This window comes from Mustela nivalis (genome assembly GCF_964662115.1).
Source record: "Mustela nivalis genome assembly, chromosome: 16".
NCBI classification, from domain to species: Eukaryota; Metazoa; Chordata; class Mammalia; order Carnivora; family Mustelidae; genus Mustela; species Mustela nivalis.
The window spans coordinates 67,631,306-67,647,888 of NC_139035.1; the positions used below are offsets into that span (position 1 = coordinate 67,631,306).

The 16,583-nt window shown below is 68.5% G+C and overlaps 2 protein-coding genes across 5 annotated transcripts; both read right to left on the reverse strand.

The window, feature by feature from the left end:
* Positions 1-759: 759 nt before the first annotated feature.
* RUSC1 (RUN and SH3 domain containing 1) lies at positions 760-8,272 on the reverse strand. 2 transcript variants are annotated; one of them, XM_082703547.1, is made up of 11 exons: positions 8,169-8,272; positions 6,099-7,518; positions 5,477-5,875; positions 4,700-4,798; positions 4,484-4,560; positions 4,215-4,389; positions 4,024-4,129; positions 3,814-3,860; positions 2,787-3,336; positions 2,377-2,505; positions 760-1,446 (listed from the first exon to the last, which is right to left on the reverse strand). In XM_082703547.1, exons 2-11 carry the CDS (start codon positions 7,432-7,434, stop codon positions 1,278-1,280), a joined length of 3,087 nt encoding a protein of 1,028 aa, XP_082559673.1. In that variant the 5' UTR covers positions 7,435-7,518; positions 8,169-8,272; the 3' UTR covers positions 760-1,277. The 2 variants fall into 2 exon arrangements, with proteins under 2 accessions (XP_082559673.1, XP_082559672.1); XM_082703546.1 differs by lacking the exon at positions 5,477-5,875.
* A 210-nt stretch (positions 8,273-8,482) lies between these two features.
* On the reverse strand, positions 8,483-16,500 carry FDPS (farnesyl diphosphate synthase). Of its 3 annotated transcripts, none has more exons than XM_082703626.1 (11): positions 16,356-16,464; positions 15,379-15,701; positions 15,136-15,298; positions 13,567-13,707; positions 10,682-10,762; positions 10,464-10,586; positions 10,166-10,254; positions 10,013-10,085; positions 9,346-9,423; positions 9,128-9,262; positions 8,483-8,736 (listed from the first exon to the last, which is right to left on the reverse strand). In XM_082703626.1, exons 2-11 carry the CDS (start codon positions 15,558-15,560, stop codon positions 8,536-8,538), a joined length of 1,266 nt encoding a protein of 421 aa, XP_082559752.1. In that variant the 5' UTR covers positions 15,561-15,701; positions 16,356-16,464; the 3' UTR covers positions 8,483-8,535. The 3 variants fall into 3 exon arrangements, with proteins under 3 accessions (XP_082559752.1, XP_082559754.1, XP_082559753.1); XM_082703628.1 differs by having other exon boundaries at positions 15,663-15,701; positions 16,356-16,451; XM_082703627.1 differs by lacking the exon at positions 15,379-15,701 and having other exon boundaries at positions 16,356-16,500.
* Between the last annotated feature and the right edge of the window lie 83 nt (positions 16,501-16,583).

Here is a 16,583-nt window from a genome sequence, read left to right on the forward strand (position 1 = left end):
CACCAGTCCCTGTGCACGTCCTACTGTGAGAAACACTGCTCCCCACGTCAAAGTCATGTTCGCGGTTTTATAATTTCATGAGAAAGAAAGAAAAAGAAAATAGAGAAGCTGCGTGACCTTGAGTGCTCCGACTCCTAAGGCTGCAGCTGGCGGCTCCGGGGGCCGAGTGCGACAGGACAGACGTCGTGCCAAAGTGCCCTGAGGAGTCAGGTCTCCCGAGACAGCCAGCGAGGAGCCCAGCTGGGGAAGGGGTAGGGGCAGCAAGAGGCGGCGCCTGAGGACGGCTCCCTGCCCTTCTGTCGCCAGCCTCTTATCACCTTGACACAAGCTCCCACCGCTGGAGGAAACTGTCCAGGGTCCTTCCCCCGTGTCCCCTGCCTGGCTCTGTCTCCCAGGCCTCCCGGGAGCTCTCCTGCAGGCAGTCAGGGCCAGCACCCCCAGCCCCTCCGAGCTCTGCCCGCTGTCCCCACCGGACTGAGACGCAGCTGCTTCCACCTGAGCACCGCAGGCCCCTTAGTGTGCCTTCGGAAGCACAGTGGAGACAGCAAAAAGATCACTTCTGTTACCCTTTAATCCCTCCCAGTGCCTCTGATAGGGTTCTTGGGAGCAGAGGGGCAAGGCCTGCACCTCCCCGCACCCCCTACTTCCTCCAGGTCCCGCCAAACAAGGCAAGGCAGCAGCAAGGCAGGAGGCAGGCTAGGAAGCAGGCCTCTCCCCCTCCCCGCAGCCCCTGTCCCAACAGCCAGTGACACACACATGTTCTTCTCCCACACTTTATTGGGACAAAGGAGGGGGCAGACCAACACCACAGCCCCGGCCACCGTGGGGGGGCCGCACTTCAGCACCTGGCACAGCTGAAGCACACGATAAATACAGGCGAGGTGGGCGGCGAGGGGGGGATCTGCACGCAGGAAGGACACTCGAGAACCTTCCTGTCTGGGGCCGAGGCGCAGGTGGCACTGGCGCAGTCCACTCGCAGAGGAACGGGGCAGGGGCGCGGGTTCCACGGTGCAGGCGGGAAGGGAGACATTTCCTTGCGCAGGAGGGAAAGAGGAGAGAGACGCAGAGAAACTCCTTCTCACGGGTCCAGGAGAGCCGAGTTCGCTCACACGTGGCACGAGAGGGAGAGGGAGAGGGAGACTGATGTCGCCCCGGCAGAGCTGGCCGTGGGGGGGGGGGGACTCATTCCGCTGCCACCGGGGTGCACAGGTCCGTGGGCCGCGAGCGGTCGGTTCCCGGGGCGCAGGAGGGAGAGGCGGTCGGGCCAGGGGCTCGGCCTAGAGGACGAGAGACGTGTACCCCACGGGCACCAGCCCCTCGGCGCCGTCCCGCCCGCAGCGGAGCCAGTCCTCGTCCACCGTGGCCACCACTCGCAGCACCTCCCCGCGCCGGAAGCTGAGCTGGTCCGGTCCCGCGGCCGCGTGGTCACAGAGCGCGCGCACCACCCTGCGGGGAGCCAGAGGGGCACCAGCTGTCCCGGGGGCGCCTGCCCCACTGCCCGCCCCACTGCCGGGGCCCAGGCATCAGCGGGGGGGCGCGGCCACTTATCTGACGCCACCCGCACTCCCTGGGGCTTCAAATCCATCCCCAGCAAACCCGGCGCCTTATCGGAACCGCCCAGGCCGGCCTCCTGGGGGCCCCCGGGGCAAACACAGCAGCTCCCCCAGGGGCTGCCGGCAGCCCGCGCGCGCCCCACCACTCCGCCCACCCTCCTCTCCCCCTCCCAGGGCCGCAAGCTCTCTCCGGACCCCAGCCCCGGCTCTGGCCCCCGCCCCAGGCCCGCTGCCCACCACGCGCCCCGAGACCCTCCGGAGACACAGGCCCGCGCCGCTTCCCCCGGCCCTCCGAGGCCTCCAGCCGCCGCCGCCGCCCGCACGCCCCACGGGACCAGGGCACAGTTCCTCACCCGCCGCACCGGCACCCGCACCCGCACCGGGCCTTCCCCAGCCCCCAGACCCGGCGCCGGAGCACTCCGTCCTCCCTGCCCCGCGCAGCGGCCACACAGCAACTGCGCATGCGCCCGCAGGAACCCCCCCGCCGGAACCCCCGCCGGAACCCCCGCCGGAACCCTCCGCGGGGCCACCGGCTCCAGGACGCCCCAGGCTCCGGCCAGGCACGCGGTACTTTCCCCCGCCGTCTGAGGAGGGAAAACCCAGAAAGCCCACTCGGTGACTGAGAGCGGCCCCCGGAAGCCAGAGCCAAAGCAGGGGCCGCAGCCCGCTCCCCCGGGGACAAGCCGCGTGTCTGCTCCCGGGGGGACACGCGGGCCCGGCGCGCCACCAGCAGAGCCTCCATCCCGCTCGCTTCAGCTCCGGCCCCCGCGTCCACAGAGCAGGGCCCAGGCGCGGGGACAAGAGCGTCACGCCCCCCCCCCACCTGTGGGTCTGCACGACGCTGGCGGCCGAGGCCTCGAGCTCCTCGGGAGGGGACAGCGGCTCGGGAGGGGCGCCCCGCTTCACCAGAGCCAACACGCTCACGGTCGGGGGCAGCCAGCTGGACGGTCTCCTGGGGGCGAGGACACGGGGTCGCAGAGGTCACCGGCCTTCAGCAAAGGCCCCAAGAACCCAGGACTTCGAAGGTGGGAAGAGGTCGGGAGGGGGCCCCTTCGGAGTTCTTAGGGAGGGGACAAGCTCAGACACCAGGAGGGCCGGAGCGCAGGTCACCCGCGGTTCTCAGAAAGGCTCTCGGCTTTGAGGGCTGAGCAGGGAGCGGGGAGTCCACGCCCGCCGAGCTCCCAGCCCGGCCAAGGGGAGACCCAGGCTCTGAGGGGACCCCCACCCCAGTACCTGGACTTCACGGGTCCTCCGTCCGTTTCCGCCAGGCTCCCAGGCACGCCGAACAGCCTTCCCAGCCACAGGCCTCGGCCGGGCGCCGCGTCCTCCGTGGGCACTGGCCTCGCCTGCGGGCCTCCGGCTGCCGGCCCGGGACGCCACGACCTCCACCGGGGCAGAGGGAAGCCCTCGCTGCCCCCCGAGGCATAGACGCGAGAGGCCTGGGTCAGCTGCTCCCACCAGCTGCCTGATGTGGGGGCGCCGGCGGGAGCCCGAGGGCCGGGAGGTGTGTCCCCCGAGGCCCCCCGAAGGCTCTGGGCCAGCCGTCCCCCCCAGTGCAGCACGGCGTGCACCGTCTGCTGCAGGGCCGGGGGCGAGCCCGGCGCCTCGGCGGCTGGGGGCGGGCCCAGGGGCAGGTGGTGGTGGTGCTCGAAGAGCAGGTCCAGGTGGAAGGTGAGCACCGAGAGCGGCTGCAGCAGGAGCAGCAGCTCCGTGGACAGGGCGGGGCAGCCTCCCCGAGCCAAGGACAAGAATCCGGTGGGCAGGTACAGGAGGGACAGCAGGCCTGGGGACGAGCAGGCCGCCGTCAGCCCCCCAGCCTCCGTCTATGCTGGGAGCTGCGGGGCAGAGCCCAGGACCCGCAGACCAGGGGTGACACTGCATGTGAAAAGTCAGGGACCCCAGAGCAACGGTGGGGGTGCACTGGCCTGCAGCCTCACCCAACAAGGCCCCAAGGCTGAGCCAGCGTGCCGGAGGGGTGGGGGAGGACAGCCCACGGAGACCCTGGATCAGGCGGGCAGGTGAGGCAGGGGCGGGAGGCAGGGGAAGGAGGAAGCGGCCGGTGGATGGGCTCTGGGCTCGGGAAGTTCCCGGGAGGATCTGGGTTTTCCCCCCGCGGTGGGGCCGGGGGACGCACTGGACGGGGGAGGCACCGAGGAACAGAGGTGGAGCCGGGGACCAGGGTCCTCACTGGGACCCGCAGCAGAGCCAGCCCCCTGGCTCCTCCCCGCCTGCCGCCCCGCCCTGCCCGCAGGCCTCTGACCTGCATCTTCCTGGAGGCTGGAAAACCACCGCTCCAACTGCTTAGTGCTGCGGACGGAAGACAGCGAGGGCTCAGCGCGGCGCCCCGGCCCCTCTGCGTGGGGGGTGAGGAGCTGCGAAGAGCGACAAGGCCCCAGCGCCACGGCCCTCCCGTCGGGGACACCCGTGTAGCCTGGGCCGTGGCAGGCGCGCCAGGAAAGCGGCCACTCACTTGAGGAGGCCCAGGATGAAGGCGTGAAAGCGGCTGCGGCTGCTGCTCAGCGGGGCCAGGCGGCTGACCTGGCTGTACAGGGTCCCCAGCGCGCGGCTGCTGGCGCCTGCGGACACCGCGCCGTGAGCCGGGCCCAGCTCCGCCCCGGCCCGCCGGCCCCGGCCCCCGCCCGCCCGCACCCCCGCGCCCACCTGGTTTCACCGACGCCTCCACCACGCTCCAGGGGCTGCTCCTGCGCTGCCCGGTGATGAGGTCCTTCCGGAAGGGCTTCAGCCCGTCGGCCACCAGGGCGTGCAGGGCCGGACAGAGGGTGGTCAGCACCAGGTGACCCACGTCCGGGCTCAGCCGGCTATCCCCCAACTGGGCCTGGAGGCGGCACAACCGACACGTCCCGGGTGGCTGCGGCCCCCTCCCCGCCGCCCGTGCGTGCGGCCGCAGGGCCTCCCACGGGCACCCTCACCTTCTGAACCAAGTTCCGGGCCGCCCCGAAGTGCGAGATGATCTTGTCCACCGAGGCGCTCACGGCTATCAGGAGCCCTGCGAGGGGCGGGCAGGGAGCGCGCGTCTGTGCGGCGCCCGCGCCCGCCCCAGGCCCTCGCAGGCCGACCCGGGGGCGGAGGACGCGGACCCGCCGCAGCGGCCCCGGAAGCCGGGGTCAGGGGTCCGGGCGTCCTACCTTTCTTCTGCTCCTGCAGCTGGCCAGTCCCGCTCTGGGCTTCTGCCATCCACCGTCGCTGGGCCCCGGGGGCGCCGGCGAACGACCAGGAACTCCGGGCTGGCGTGAAGGAAGAACGCGGCGACGCTTACGAGGGTGACCCCAGGACGCCGGGCTGGCGCACCGGTCGCCCTACGGCTCACAGCGCCCCGGGCCGGAAGCGAGCTGGGACCGGGGATGGGCGGGGCGCCTCGCGCTCGCCGTCCCCTCCCCCTCCCGGGCCGCAGGCCACCTCCGCCCGGTCGGCCCCGGGCCGGACGGCGCGCGCCCCGCCCGCTGGGCGGGTGGAGGGAGAGCAGCCCGGGGAGCACGTGGGGGACCGGGACCAATGGGCAGACAGGCCGGCCGCCGAGAATGGGAGGAGACACGGAGGGAGAGGCGACCCCGGGGTCGGGAGGCTGGGAGGCGCGGGCGTGGGCACACCCGGGTCCGGCGCCCGCTTCTCCCCCACCCTCCCGAGCGAGGCGGGGGCCGAGCCCCCCGCGTCCCCCGCGCCCCCGGCACCGCACAGGCCCCGGACCGTGCACTCGCTGGCACCCCCTCAGCCCGTGCCCCCCCCCACGCCCGGGCCTCGAGGTCCAAGGCGCTGCCCCACGGCGGATGGCGGGGGCCGGATGCCCGCCCCCGAACCCGCTGGCGGGCGGGGCCGCGCCGCCTTCCCCGAGGACGCTGGGGCCGGAGGTCCGGCGCGGGGGGAGGGCGGAGCGACCCCCGCGGGCGAGTCCGGGTCCGTCTTACGTAGCCTGGGCGGAGGCGGCGGGCTCCTGGTCCGGCGGGGGGCCTTCGGCGGGCGCGGCGGCGCTGGCAGCGGGGGGGCGGGCACCTGGCAGGGCGGGGGGGCCACGGCGGGGAAGGTGCTGCTTCTGGGAAAGAGCGGGGACAGCAGCAGTGCCAGCTCGGGGCTGGCCAGGCAGGGCAGGGCCCCCCGAGCCGGAGGCGAGTGGGCGCCCACGGGGGACAGGCGGACGGGCAGCAGCTGCTTCTGCGGGGGCCTCGACGCGCCCAGCAGACGCAGCTCCGCGCGGGGCGGGCCGGCGGGAAGCGCCGGGAGCGGGGTCCCCGCCGCGCCCGCGCCCTCCAGCAGGGGGCGCGCGGCGGCCGCGGACCGCGGGGCGGGGGGCGGCGGGGGGAGGCCGGCTGCAGCGGGGATTGGGGGGCGGCGGGGGCGGGGCGGCAGCCAGGCGGGGCGGGCGGAGAAAGAGGGAGCAGAGAGTTAGTGCCGCAGCCCGGCCGGTCCCCCCAGGGCGTCCCTCCCCGAGCGCTCGCTGCCGGCGGCCTGGGGGGGAGGGGCGGCGTAGACGGAGGGGGCGGGGCCGCAGCCCGGCCCCGCCCCGCCCCGCCGTTCCCCGCGGCCGCTTACCCGCACCGCCGGCCTGCGCGCCCGGCTCCTCCGGCTCCCGGGCGGCGGGGGCCTCCTGGCCAGCCGCGGGGCTTCCCGCCCTGCCCTCCTCGGGCGGCCGCTCGGCGATGGGCTGCAGCCCCGGACGGTTCTTCCTCCTCCGCGGCGGCACGGGCGGGGGCGGGGGCCGGGGCGGCACCAAGGCCCAGCCGGCCGGGGGGTCCCGGGGCGGCACCGGCGGGGGCGGGGCCCGGCTGCGGGAGCGGAGCTCCTTGAAGGTGGTGACTTCCCGGGGCGGCGCGGGGCAGCCGCCGAGCGAGCCGCTGGGGGGCAGCTCGCTGTCGGGCGAGAAGACGATGAGCCAGTCGCTGCGGTCTTTCTTGACCTGCGGCGCCAGGGGCAGCCCCGGGCCTCGCCTGCGCTTCTGGGCCAGCTCGTGGAAGGACGTGATTGTCCGGTGGGCCGCCGGCTCCTCGCTGACGTCACTCCGCCACCCCGCGTCGGTCCTGGAGCTGCCATCAGTCACGGCCGTGCGGCCTGCCCACCCCGAGTCGAGTTTTGCGGGTCGCGAGTCCCCAGCGATGCTGCCGCCGGAGTCACTGCTCTCCGCGGCTTTCCAGCCCGCGCCCGGCGCCTCCGTGTCGATCTTCCAAATGGGGTTGATCTTCCAGCTGGGCTCGGTTTTCCCAGCGTCGGCTTTCCCGTCATCATCCGCCTCCGGGAGCTCGGAGGCAGGGAGGTCCAGCTCCCCACCGTCGTCCTCCTCCTCCGGGCCTGGGGAAGGGGGCTCCTGGCAGGTGGTCAGGGCGTTGCAGTTGGAGTCCAAGCCGGGGCCGGGTGGGGAGGAAGCTCCCGAGCAGGAATCGGGCGAGCAGCAGAAGCTGTCCGGAGAGCAGGCTCCGGGGCCGACGGAGCCCAGCGGGGAGCCCTGCTCCAGGGGGACGATGCTGGGCTGAGGGTGGACATCCTCGTGGCCCGGGAGGCCCCGCGAGTACACCGAGATGGGGGACTCGTCGGGACTAAGATCTGAGCAGGAGCTGAGAGAGGAGGAGCAGCCCGGGTCCGAGGGGGAGGCGGCCCCCTCTTCCTCCCGGGCTGGGTCCTGCCGGTTTTCTAAGCCCGGCCCGTGCTCCTGGCAGCATCGGCAGGGCACCGCGGGGCTGTTGGAATTGGCGTCCACCAGGGCCCCGCTGCAGGGCCCCCGGCTCTCCTTGCCCCCGGTGTCCCCGGGGGGAGGGGGTGTGCTCAAGGGCCCCTCCCGCAGCTCCGGACGGCGGGACAGGTGCAGGCCCAGGGAGACGTGCTGGAGGTGGATGTGGTTGAGGTTGCAGAGTAAAGCCCTCTGAGGGGACAGCATCGTGCCGGCGGCGACGGGGCGGCCTCTGGAGAATCCGGGAAGTCGGGCCTCTCACCCGCCTACCTGGCAACCGCAGATGCAGACCTGGAGGACGGAGAGTGATGCCCAGCCGGAGAGGACGCGGGCCGCCAGAAGGACACCGAGGGGACGGCCAGCTGCAGCCGGCGTGAAAGGCGCCGGCCGCTTTGGACAGTGTTTCAATGAGACGCAAACGTCCACACTGCAGTATTTGCAGGTGGAGCCGGAGGGAGCCCCCCGGGACTGGGGCGGGTCAGAGAATGCGGCTGCGCTCTGGATCTCCGTGGAGGAGCGGGGGCTTGGAAAAGGACGGGGCCCAGAATGGAGCCCCGGATCCTCTCTGCGGCAGTCTGGCCCTGCACCGCCCCCCCCCATTTCCCCACCCTGCCCTTCACTCCCAGGGGAAGGGGCCCAGGCAGGCGCCGCCCAGATGCCCGTTAACGGGGTGGGGGGAGGCGCGGCTGGCTGGCTAATGCGGGCAAGGGGCGGGCGTGGGGACAGAGACCGAGTCCGCTGCGCGGAGAGGTGGGCCCGCCGACCCCCGCGGCCTCGGTGCCGCTCTGCTCGGACCCCGCGCCTGCCCGTTCTCTCCGCGCCCGTCCCCGTCCCCCGGGCGCCGCCCCACTCCTCCTCCGTGCAGTGCTCCCGCTCCCGTCTCCCGCACCCCCGCGGACCCCGAGGCTCCATCCACACCCACCGCCGAGCCCCCCCCTCACCAGGGTCCTCCGCAGCCGGCGCAGCTGGGCTCCTCGACTCCCAAGGTCCCCGCCAGACCGCACCGACTGGAAGGGGGGCGCTAGGACAACCCGCCGGCGCCGCGCAGCCGCGCCCCTTCACGCAGAGGCGGGGCGGGGCCTGGGCCCAGCCCCCATCGCCTGACGTCGTGCGCGTGTCCCCCACCTAGGCCGGCGCGCGGCGTCGAGGCCTGACGCTTCCGGTGCTGACGGGCCCGCGAGGCCAGCCCCGGGGGGTCCCGGCCGCCCCCCACCCCTGCCGGGGCTGCCAGAAGCAGGCGCAGAAGAACCACAAGAAGCTTCGATCATTTATTGCAAGCCGCCCCGCCCCGCCCGCGCAGCGTCCAGGTCACTTCGTCCTCTTGTAGATCTTGCGCGCCAGCCCCAGGAAGATGGTCCGCGGCAGGGGCGACGCGTACTGCTCGATGAGGCCCATGAGGCGGGCGTAGCTGTCCTCCTCGTACTGCGCGAACACGGCGGGCAGGTCCAGCTCCTCGTACAGCGCCTTCACCCAGGCCACCTTCTCGGCCTCCTTCCGCCCGTAGTTCTCCTGGAAGGGGCGGGAGGCAGGGAAAGGGCTTCGCACCCCCGCAAGGCCCCTCAACCGCACATTCCGGCCTCCGCCGTCAAGGGCTCTGGAGCGCCTGCGGTCTTGTCCTTTGCGGCCGGCAAACCCTCAGAGAGCAGCTCGGGCCTGTTTCCTCCACCGCGGCACCACCAGGGCCCGGGCTGCCTACAAACGCTGGGGGCTGCTGTGTGCAAGGGGAAGGGGGTGCTGTCTGGGGCCTTATCTGGCCTCTACCCACGGAAGATGCCCATAGCACGGGACGGGGCACGTGTGCTGATGTTGCGTCCCCTGGGCTGCACAGTCACCACCACCCCCTGGAGAACCCTTGCTCTGTCCCTTCCTGGGAGCTCTGGGGTCGCGGCGGCACAGGAACCTGCAGCAGCCGGCGCTGTTCCGGGGACGCCCGCTGCAGACACTGCACCACCAGCCAGCTGCATTTGTTGTCCTGGATGTCCGTGCCGACCTTGCCCGTCACGGCGGGGTCCCCAAAGAGGTCGAGGTAATCGTCCTGGGCAGGGGGCAGAGGAGGACATGTGAAGAGGCTCCACGCAGGGCCCCGGAGCCACTGCCGCCCAGCCCCGGCCTTCCCACCTGGATCTGAAAGAACTCGCCCATCTGCAGCAGGATCTCCTTGGCGTCCGCGTGCTGCTTCTCACCATCGATGCCCGCCTACGGCGAAAACGGAACCAGTAAGCCACGCACCAGGGGGCCTCCGCTTTCCTTGCTGCATCTCCCGGGGGCCCCCACTACGGGCCCCCACATCCCCTCCCCTCTCTGTTCAGACTGCCCTGGCTTCGGCCCGCGGACGTCTTGGTGCTCCGACCTCTAGGGCGCCTCTTCCAGGGAGGCCCTCCGGTGCGTGCCCTCAGACGGGAGGCCGGCGCCTGCCCAGCCCAACTCAGTCTTCCTGCTCCTGCCTGGACCGAATGGGAACTTGGAGAAGAGAGGCCGCGGCGAGCAGGCCGTCCGGCCACCGGCCTTTGCACCCGGTCTTCTTCGGCTCAGTGTGAAACCTCCCCCATCCCGACCAGATGGAGGGCGTCGTGCTCCCCCAAGGCGGGCGGACCCCTCGCTTATCCCGGCCTCCGCTGGCCTTCACAAAAATCTTGAGGGGACTCCATCATCGCACAGACCTCTTCAGACCTTCGGTGACTTGCCCGGGGTCACAGGCCAGACAGCAGATTGCCCGAAGTCGTCTGCTTTGTGCCGTCTGTCCAAAAGCCCCATCGGTGGGCAGCAAGGGGTGAGGCTCACTCACCATGTACATGGCGGCAGCCACAGGGAGGTAGAACGAGTAGAAAGCGGTCTTATACTTGACAATAGATTTGTACCTGAGTAGGGGGAGAAGGTCAAGTCCTCAGAAGGAAAGCGCGCGGCAGAGCCTCCCTCACCGCCCAGTCCCCTCCCTCACCTCTTCTCGGTGAATCTGCCAAGATCCACGTTGCCCTGGGGGGCTGTGATGAGGTCCAGAGTCTGTCCGATCTCAGTCTGATAGGAACTCTGAGGAGGAGGGAGATGGCCCCTGAGCTGGGCTTTCTCTGGGGCCGGAAACCCTGAAAGGCAGGGCCCCCAGCCCACGCCACAGGCCGAGACAGCGCTGCCCATGTCTGTTCCCTTCCAGACGAACCCGGTGACACCCCCGACCCCGAAACCCTCGAGGCCGTGCCAGCTGTGGACAGCCTGGCCCAGAGCCCGGGCCTGCGCCGCACCTGGAGGAAAAGTTCCAGCAGGTTCAGGTAATAGGGCTGCTGCCGGCAGCAGAGCTTGAGCAGGCGGTAGACACACGCCTCCAGGAGCAGGGCGTCGTTGATGGCGTCCAAACCGATGCCCGGCTGGCGGGGACATGGAGGCAAACAAGCCGTGAGCCCCTGGCCATGCGGAACAGTTCCACGTGCAGTGACGCCCCCCGAGGCCTGGCCCGCTCTACCTTCTGATACCAGCAGATCTGCCCGCGCCGGGTGAGGGACGAATCCATGATGTCGTCGCACACCAGCAAGAAGGCCTGCAGCTGCAGAAGGTACAAGGGACTCAGCTGTGGGGCTCCTCCCGGCGCCCCTCCGACCCGCCGCGGGGCTGTCGCCGCTGCCCAGCGCTGAGCGAGGAAGGGTGGTCAGGCCGGGGAGAGCGAGGCCCGCTGTGCTGTGCTGTGGGGCCCAGGGAGACTCTAGGACCTCGCTGTTCAGGCTTCCCAGCGACGACTCGGGAGATGCCGGCGGGTCTCACCCATCACCTCGCGAGCAGCCCTGGTCACGGGAGGCCCAGGCGTCACATCCTGCGGGCTTCTCTCGCCAAGAACCCGAGCGAGTGCTTATGCCCCCTCCCCGTGGTGCCTTCCACGGACTTCTGCAAGGAAAGGAGGCCCGACCCATGTCGTCCCCAGGCCCGCCGCTCACACAGGACAAAGCCGCACTTGCGGGGACTGACAGGCCAGAGCCGCGGCCTCCCTCGGCCGCGTTTGTCTGCGGGTCTCCGACGTGTAACCTCGCCAGCGGCAGCCAAGAGCCTCTCCTCTGGGCACCGGCCGGCCTCAGAGGCCCAGGACGAGCTGGTTTTCCTAGCAGGTTGTTTGGTCCCTGGAGGCCGGGACGTGTGCCCTCCTGGGGGCTGAGCACGGCGCTCGCCCCGGAGCCGGTGTGTCCTAAACACCTACCGAAGGCGACACTCACGTACCCCAGACATCCCGCGTTCAGGCTACACCTTCCAAGCCTTTCAAAACAGCTTCTCAGGACGTGGTTTTAAACCTTGGCTCCGTCCTGCTGTGTGGGCCTGTGGGTCTGCCTCGCTCGGATTCCCCGACACTGCCCGTGGCCTCCAGCACGCTCAGTGTGCCGCGGCCTGCGGCAGCCACGGCTCTTGCCCCAGGTGACCCCTTGAGGAAGGAGGCGCCAATCCGCGCCCGTATCTCTGGCCGCACTCGGGCTTTCCACGCGGGAGGCGTGTGTATTTATGGGGCTCTGACTTGGGGCCCCTGAGGCCACAGGCCCCTGCCTCCCCCACCTGCTTTCAACCAAGATGTTCTCTAAAGGGATCACTGCACGGCCTCCCTCATGCCCCTCTGCCCCACAGCAGTGGTTCTTAACCCAAATGCACTTCCTCTTTATTAGGGGACCAGCGCCAGAGTCCCACCCCGGGTCAATTAAGAGAGAAATCGATCCGCAGTATCAGTTGCGGTGAAGGGCCTGTTCCGACGATTAAAGCCTGAAGAACCGACAACCGCCCAACACGGTACCCTTGATACGATCTTAGATGCTTACAAACGAAACAGAAAAACCTAGAACAGACATTCTGGGGAGAGTCAGGAATATGTAAATACGGACTATGCTCTAGACACTATCACTGTTACTGGGATCTGAACGTGTCCCCCCGATGCACACGCTGAAACCCTAACCATCAGAGACGAGCTGCCCAGCCCCTTCCCCACAAGAGGCTGCGCGGGCAGGGGCTGCTGAGCCAGGAGGGGGCCCGCCAACCACAACGGGGCCTTGGTCTTTGACTTCCAGCTTCCAGAAGTCGACAAAATAAAGCTCTGTTCTTTCTACGCGACCTGGTGTGCAGTCTTTCGTTGGGGCGACCCGAGTGAACTGAGACAGATGTGACCAGGGCACAGTGCTGAGGGGGCAAATGTCCTCGCTCCTAGGAGGTGACGGCTGAAACAGACTGGAGGACACGAGGCAGGAGGAGAAGATCAAAGCGGAAATTGTCACAGAAGTCCCCCAAGCGAAAACAACGGCATCCTGGCAGGTGCCAGCCCTGGTCGCGTGTCACCCCACTCCCTGCCCCCCCGCTACTCCCCGGGGAGCAGCTTGTGCTCAGCTCTGACTCAGCCGTGTCCTCTGTCTACTAGGTGACCCGCCCTGACCCCACAGCTCTGCTCCTCTGTTCTGCCCAGACCCGCCCAGCCTCCCTGCCTTGCCCCGCAGTGTGTACAGGCTCCTTGGTCCCCAGCGCCCAGTCCCACAGTGACGCCACGGTCCCTTTCCCTCCTTGGAGGCAGATCCCTCCTCCCCAGCCCCATCTCAGTTCCAGGCTCCACGGCTCTGACAGTTCCACCCGCGCTGCCTCGGCGGAGGAGGCGGTGTGGTTGGCCCCAAGCACATCACACCCCCCTGAGGTAGCTGCTCCTTTCCACACGCCAGGTCCTGAGTGCCTTCCCTTCTGACCCCACTGCCACCCTCCTCGGGGCTCCTGGCCATTAATGAAGCTCTCAGGCTAGCAAGGAAACCGTACCCCTCCTCAGGGGCAAACGAGCTGGGTACAGGAGACAAGGACACGTGGGGACCGGAGCCGACCGGACAGCGGGCCACACGGGCGCATGTGCCCGCCGGCCGGGCTAGGCTTCACCACCAGCCGCTGATGCCGCGAGGGACCCTGGACGCAAATGTAGAAATTTTCCAAGCGATGCTAGAAATCTGGGTGTTTATGCGCCTCTCCTTAAGTTTAGAGCACTTCGCTTCAGGAAACAGCCGGCGGGCTGCAAGCCTTCCGTCTCTGCTTCAGAACTGCCCCTGGAAGAACTATGTCACGCTGACGGCTGTCCTCGCTCAGAGGGAAGAACGGACACCTTTATGCCCGGTTCCAAGGCCCCGGCCCACAGCGGGCTCAGTCTGTAGATGAAAAGCGCTCCCACGGGCAAAGGGGTCCCTGCGTTTGTTAACCCTTAGAGTGAATCATGGCTAAATCTGACTACTAATGCCCAGAAACACATGGAGAAATTCGTCTCAAACTCATCCCTCCCCTTCCCCCCAAGGACAGCTCCCACCCTGGCAAGCCCCCCCCCCCGCCCCCGTGTCTCCTGCCGTCCCCGCCCCTTACCAGCTCCACACACCAGCCCACGGTCAGGGCCCGCCCAAGGCTCTCAGCGTCCTGCTTGCTGGGCTCCACCAGCTCCCGAAATGCTATCAGCACCGTCAAGCCCCGATGGTACTTGCCCCCAGTCGCATTGTACTCCAAGACCTGGGGGCGAGGGCAGAGGGACAAGACAGCAGGTTCCGCAGGGCGCCCCCTCTTAAGACGTCTCCCAGCCCTCTCCCACTTCCAACCCAGACTGGATTTTAACCTCCTCAGGCCCCATTCCTCCTCCCAGAGCCTCTGGAATTGCGCCTTGGCTGCCATCTCCAAATCCTGGAGCACAGCTGGAAGGTCCCCCTCAGGCCTGGGCTCTCTTTGCCTGGTCTTCCTCAGGGCATTTGTTTCCTTTTAAGAAGGCTCCACACTCAACACGGGGCTTGAATTCACAACCCTGAGATCAAGAGTCACACGCTCGACTGATTAAGCCAACCTGGCACCCTGTTCCTCAGTAAGTGGTAAGGCTCCATGCTGCACAGTAGAATCTGCTCCCGAGCCCACAACAGGGCTCGAACGCAGGGAAACCTCTATACATGCCATTAGAATGGCTGGTACGTTCCAGTCTCTGCTTCCCAGCTTCCAGCCCCATCCCCACCTCTCCTAGACTTCCCTGCCACCCCCCACTCCCCACTGTTCAAACCGTCAGCAAACGAAAGCCTATCTCACTGGAGGAAAGATCAGGCTCCCAAAGTTGGCCGGAAGTGCGCTCAGGAGGGGGAGGGGACCCAGGCCTATTGCCTCCTGCTGGGAGCTCTCTTTTTGCCTTCTGCTGCCCTGCTGTCCCCCCCAACCCCCGCTCCAGTGGGAAAACCTCCCCGTGTAGGCAAACCTTCTCCTTGGTTCTCCTCAAACAAATGAGACAGTATTTATAAAAAGAATTACTAGATACCCTAAAAGAATAAAAACAATTAGGCAGCTCAAATATACCAGCCGAACTTCCTGCCCTGGAGCAGAGGTTTCATTTCCTTTCTTCTCTTTTTTTGATCACTTATTTACTTTAGTGGGAGGAACAGAGGAAGGAGACAGAGTCTTCCGCAGACTCCACACTGAGTGCAGAGCCTGACACAGGGCCTGATCTCATAACCCATGAGTTCGTGACCTGATCAGAAAATAAGAGTCGGAAGCTTATCTGACTGAGCCACCCAGGCGCCCTGGAGGAAGGTTTCTGGTGATGCCCAGCTTCCCCGGAAGCTCCTCGGGCTGCCTTCTTTCCAGGTCCCGGACAAGTGGCACCTGAGAACTCCTGGACCCCTAATTCCCTTTCTCAACAAAACCCAAGACTTAGCAGGCACCCCAGGGGCCTCCACCGCAGAGAACGCAGTCTGGATGGCTCACCTGAACCACGAGCAGGGCGGACGGGCTGCATGAGGGTCCCTGCTCCCGCCCTGCCCCCTCCAGAAGAGACCCAGAGTCACTCAGGTAAAAGCCGCCCCTCCTCTCACCCCAGGGTCCAAGATCCCCCAAGAGCCACAGCTGGATCCCACACATCTACAGAGCGAACCCCAGATTAAGTCTCTGAAGTCACCAATCCTTCACCTCCTTGAGCCGGGCAATGGCATCTCCCGTCTCTGGGTGGCCCACGCCATCCTCGGTCAGCACCCTGACAATCTCGGCGAAGTGCTGGATGAAATCCTGCTTTGCCTGGGCGTAAGGGTCCGATTTCTGGTCTCCGTTCATTGTGAGGGAGGAGTAAAGTGCTCTGTGGAGAGAGGAAAGCCAAGTCAGACACCTGAGCAGCTGCTTCCCTCCCCGAGGCCCCTCACCCCCCACCACACTCACCGAGGCTCCTCTGTCCACGCTTGGCACCAGCAGCGGGCACCATGCCAGGCCCCCAGGACTGGGCACCCCCGCACCAGGGAGGGACGCCGAAGGGGACCCAGCCACCTCTCCCGGGGCACCCAGCAGGGGGCTGGCAGCAAGAAGACGCCCACAGATCTCAGCCAGCGGGACAGGGGCATCATGGGGGTGGCATAGGGAGGAGGCACCGAGCACTCCCTGCAGGGCAAGCACCAAAAGCAGATGCACGGCCGCGACTCCTCAGGTCATCCCCACCACTCTTTTACCTCTGGGCCCAGAACGCCGCGCTCTCTGCTGAGCTGGGCCTGAGGGCATTTCCAGAGAGAAGGAAATGCAAGGAGCAAAAGGCATCCGGTGACCGACAGTCAGCGGGTCGCACTTCACCCAGCGCGCACGTGAAGCAACTCAGTGCCACCTAACCGTCCCCTCCAGCGCCGACCCCTGCAGCGAGCCTCCGGAATCGCCCCCTCTCGGCTTCCTCCCCCAAGCCCTGGGGCACAGCCGGAGCAGTCCGCACTAGAGCTCCGGAGGACGAGGGCCGCGAGCGCCCGGGCAGCGCCCTGCTTGACGGGGGCCAGCTGAGGCTCCAGCACGCAGAAGACCCGGGGGCAGCGGCGCCAAGTCTAGAACCCGGGTCCCCCCGCTAGGCGGGGAAAGGGCTGTGCAGGCTCGGGGACACCCCAAGAGGAGGAGAACTGCGCCGGAACCGGGGCACCACGGACACGAGGTCCGGGGCTCGGGGACTGGGCGCCCCGAGCCTCACAGGCAGCGCTGGGACCGCTCGGCCAGCCTCGGAGCAACACGGGGCGGCCGGGGAGGCTGAGGCCGCACACAGCCGGAACACCGGCAGGTCGGGCCACCGGCCCCGACACGGGGACCTCCTGGGCCCCGCGGTAGGGCCACGGAAGCGGGGCTGAGGCTCCCACCGCCGCCCCAGTCCCGCCGCAGACCTCTCTCACCTGCTCCTGGATGCCGCCTTTGGGTCCAGTCCTAGCCGGGAACTCGGGAAAGCCGCTCGGCTCGGCGCGCGGCCCTCTGGGTCCGGTAGTTCCCGAGCTCCCTTCCCTCCGGACGGAAAAGCCTCCCCAGACTACAATTCCCGGAATGCCGCGGGAGGGACAGGACCACACGATCTCTCGCGGGCCGACTGGGCGGAGACGAGCCGCGCTGATTGGCTGCTTCCCCTC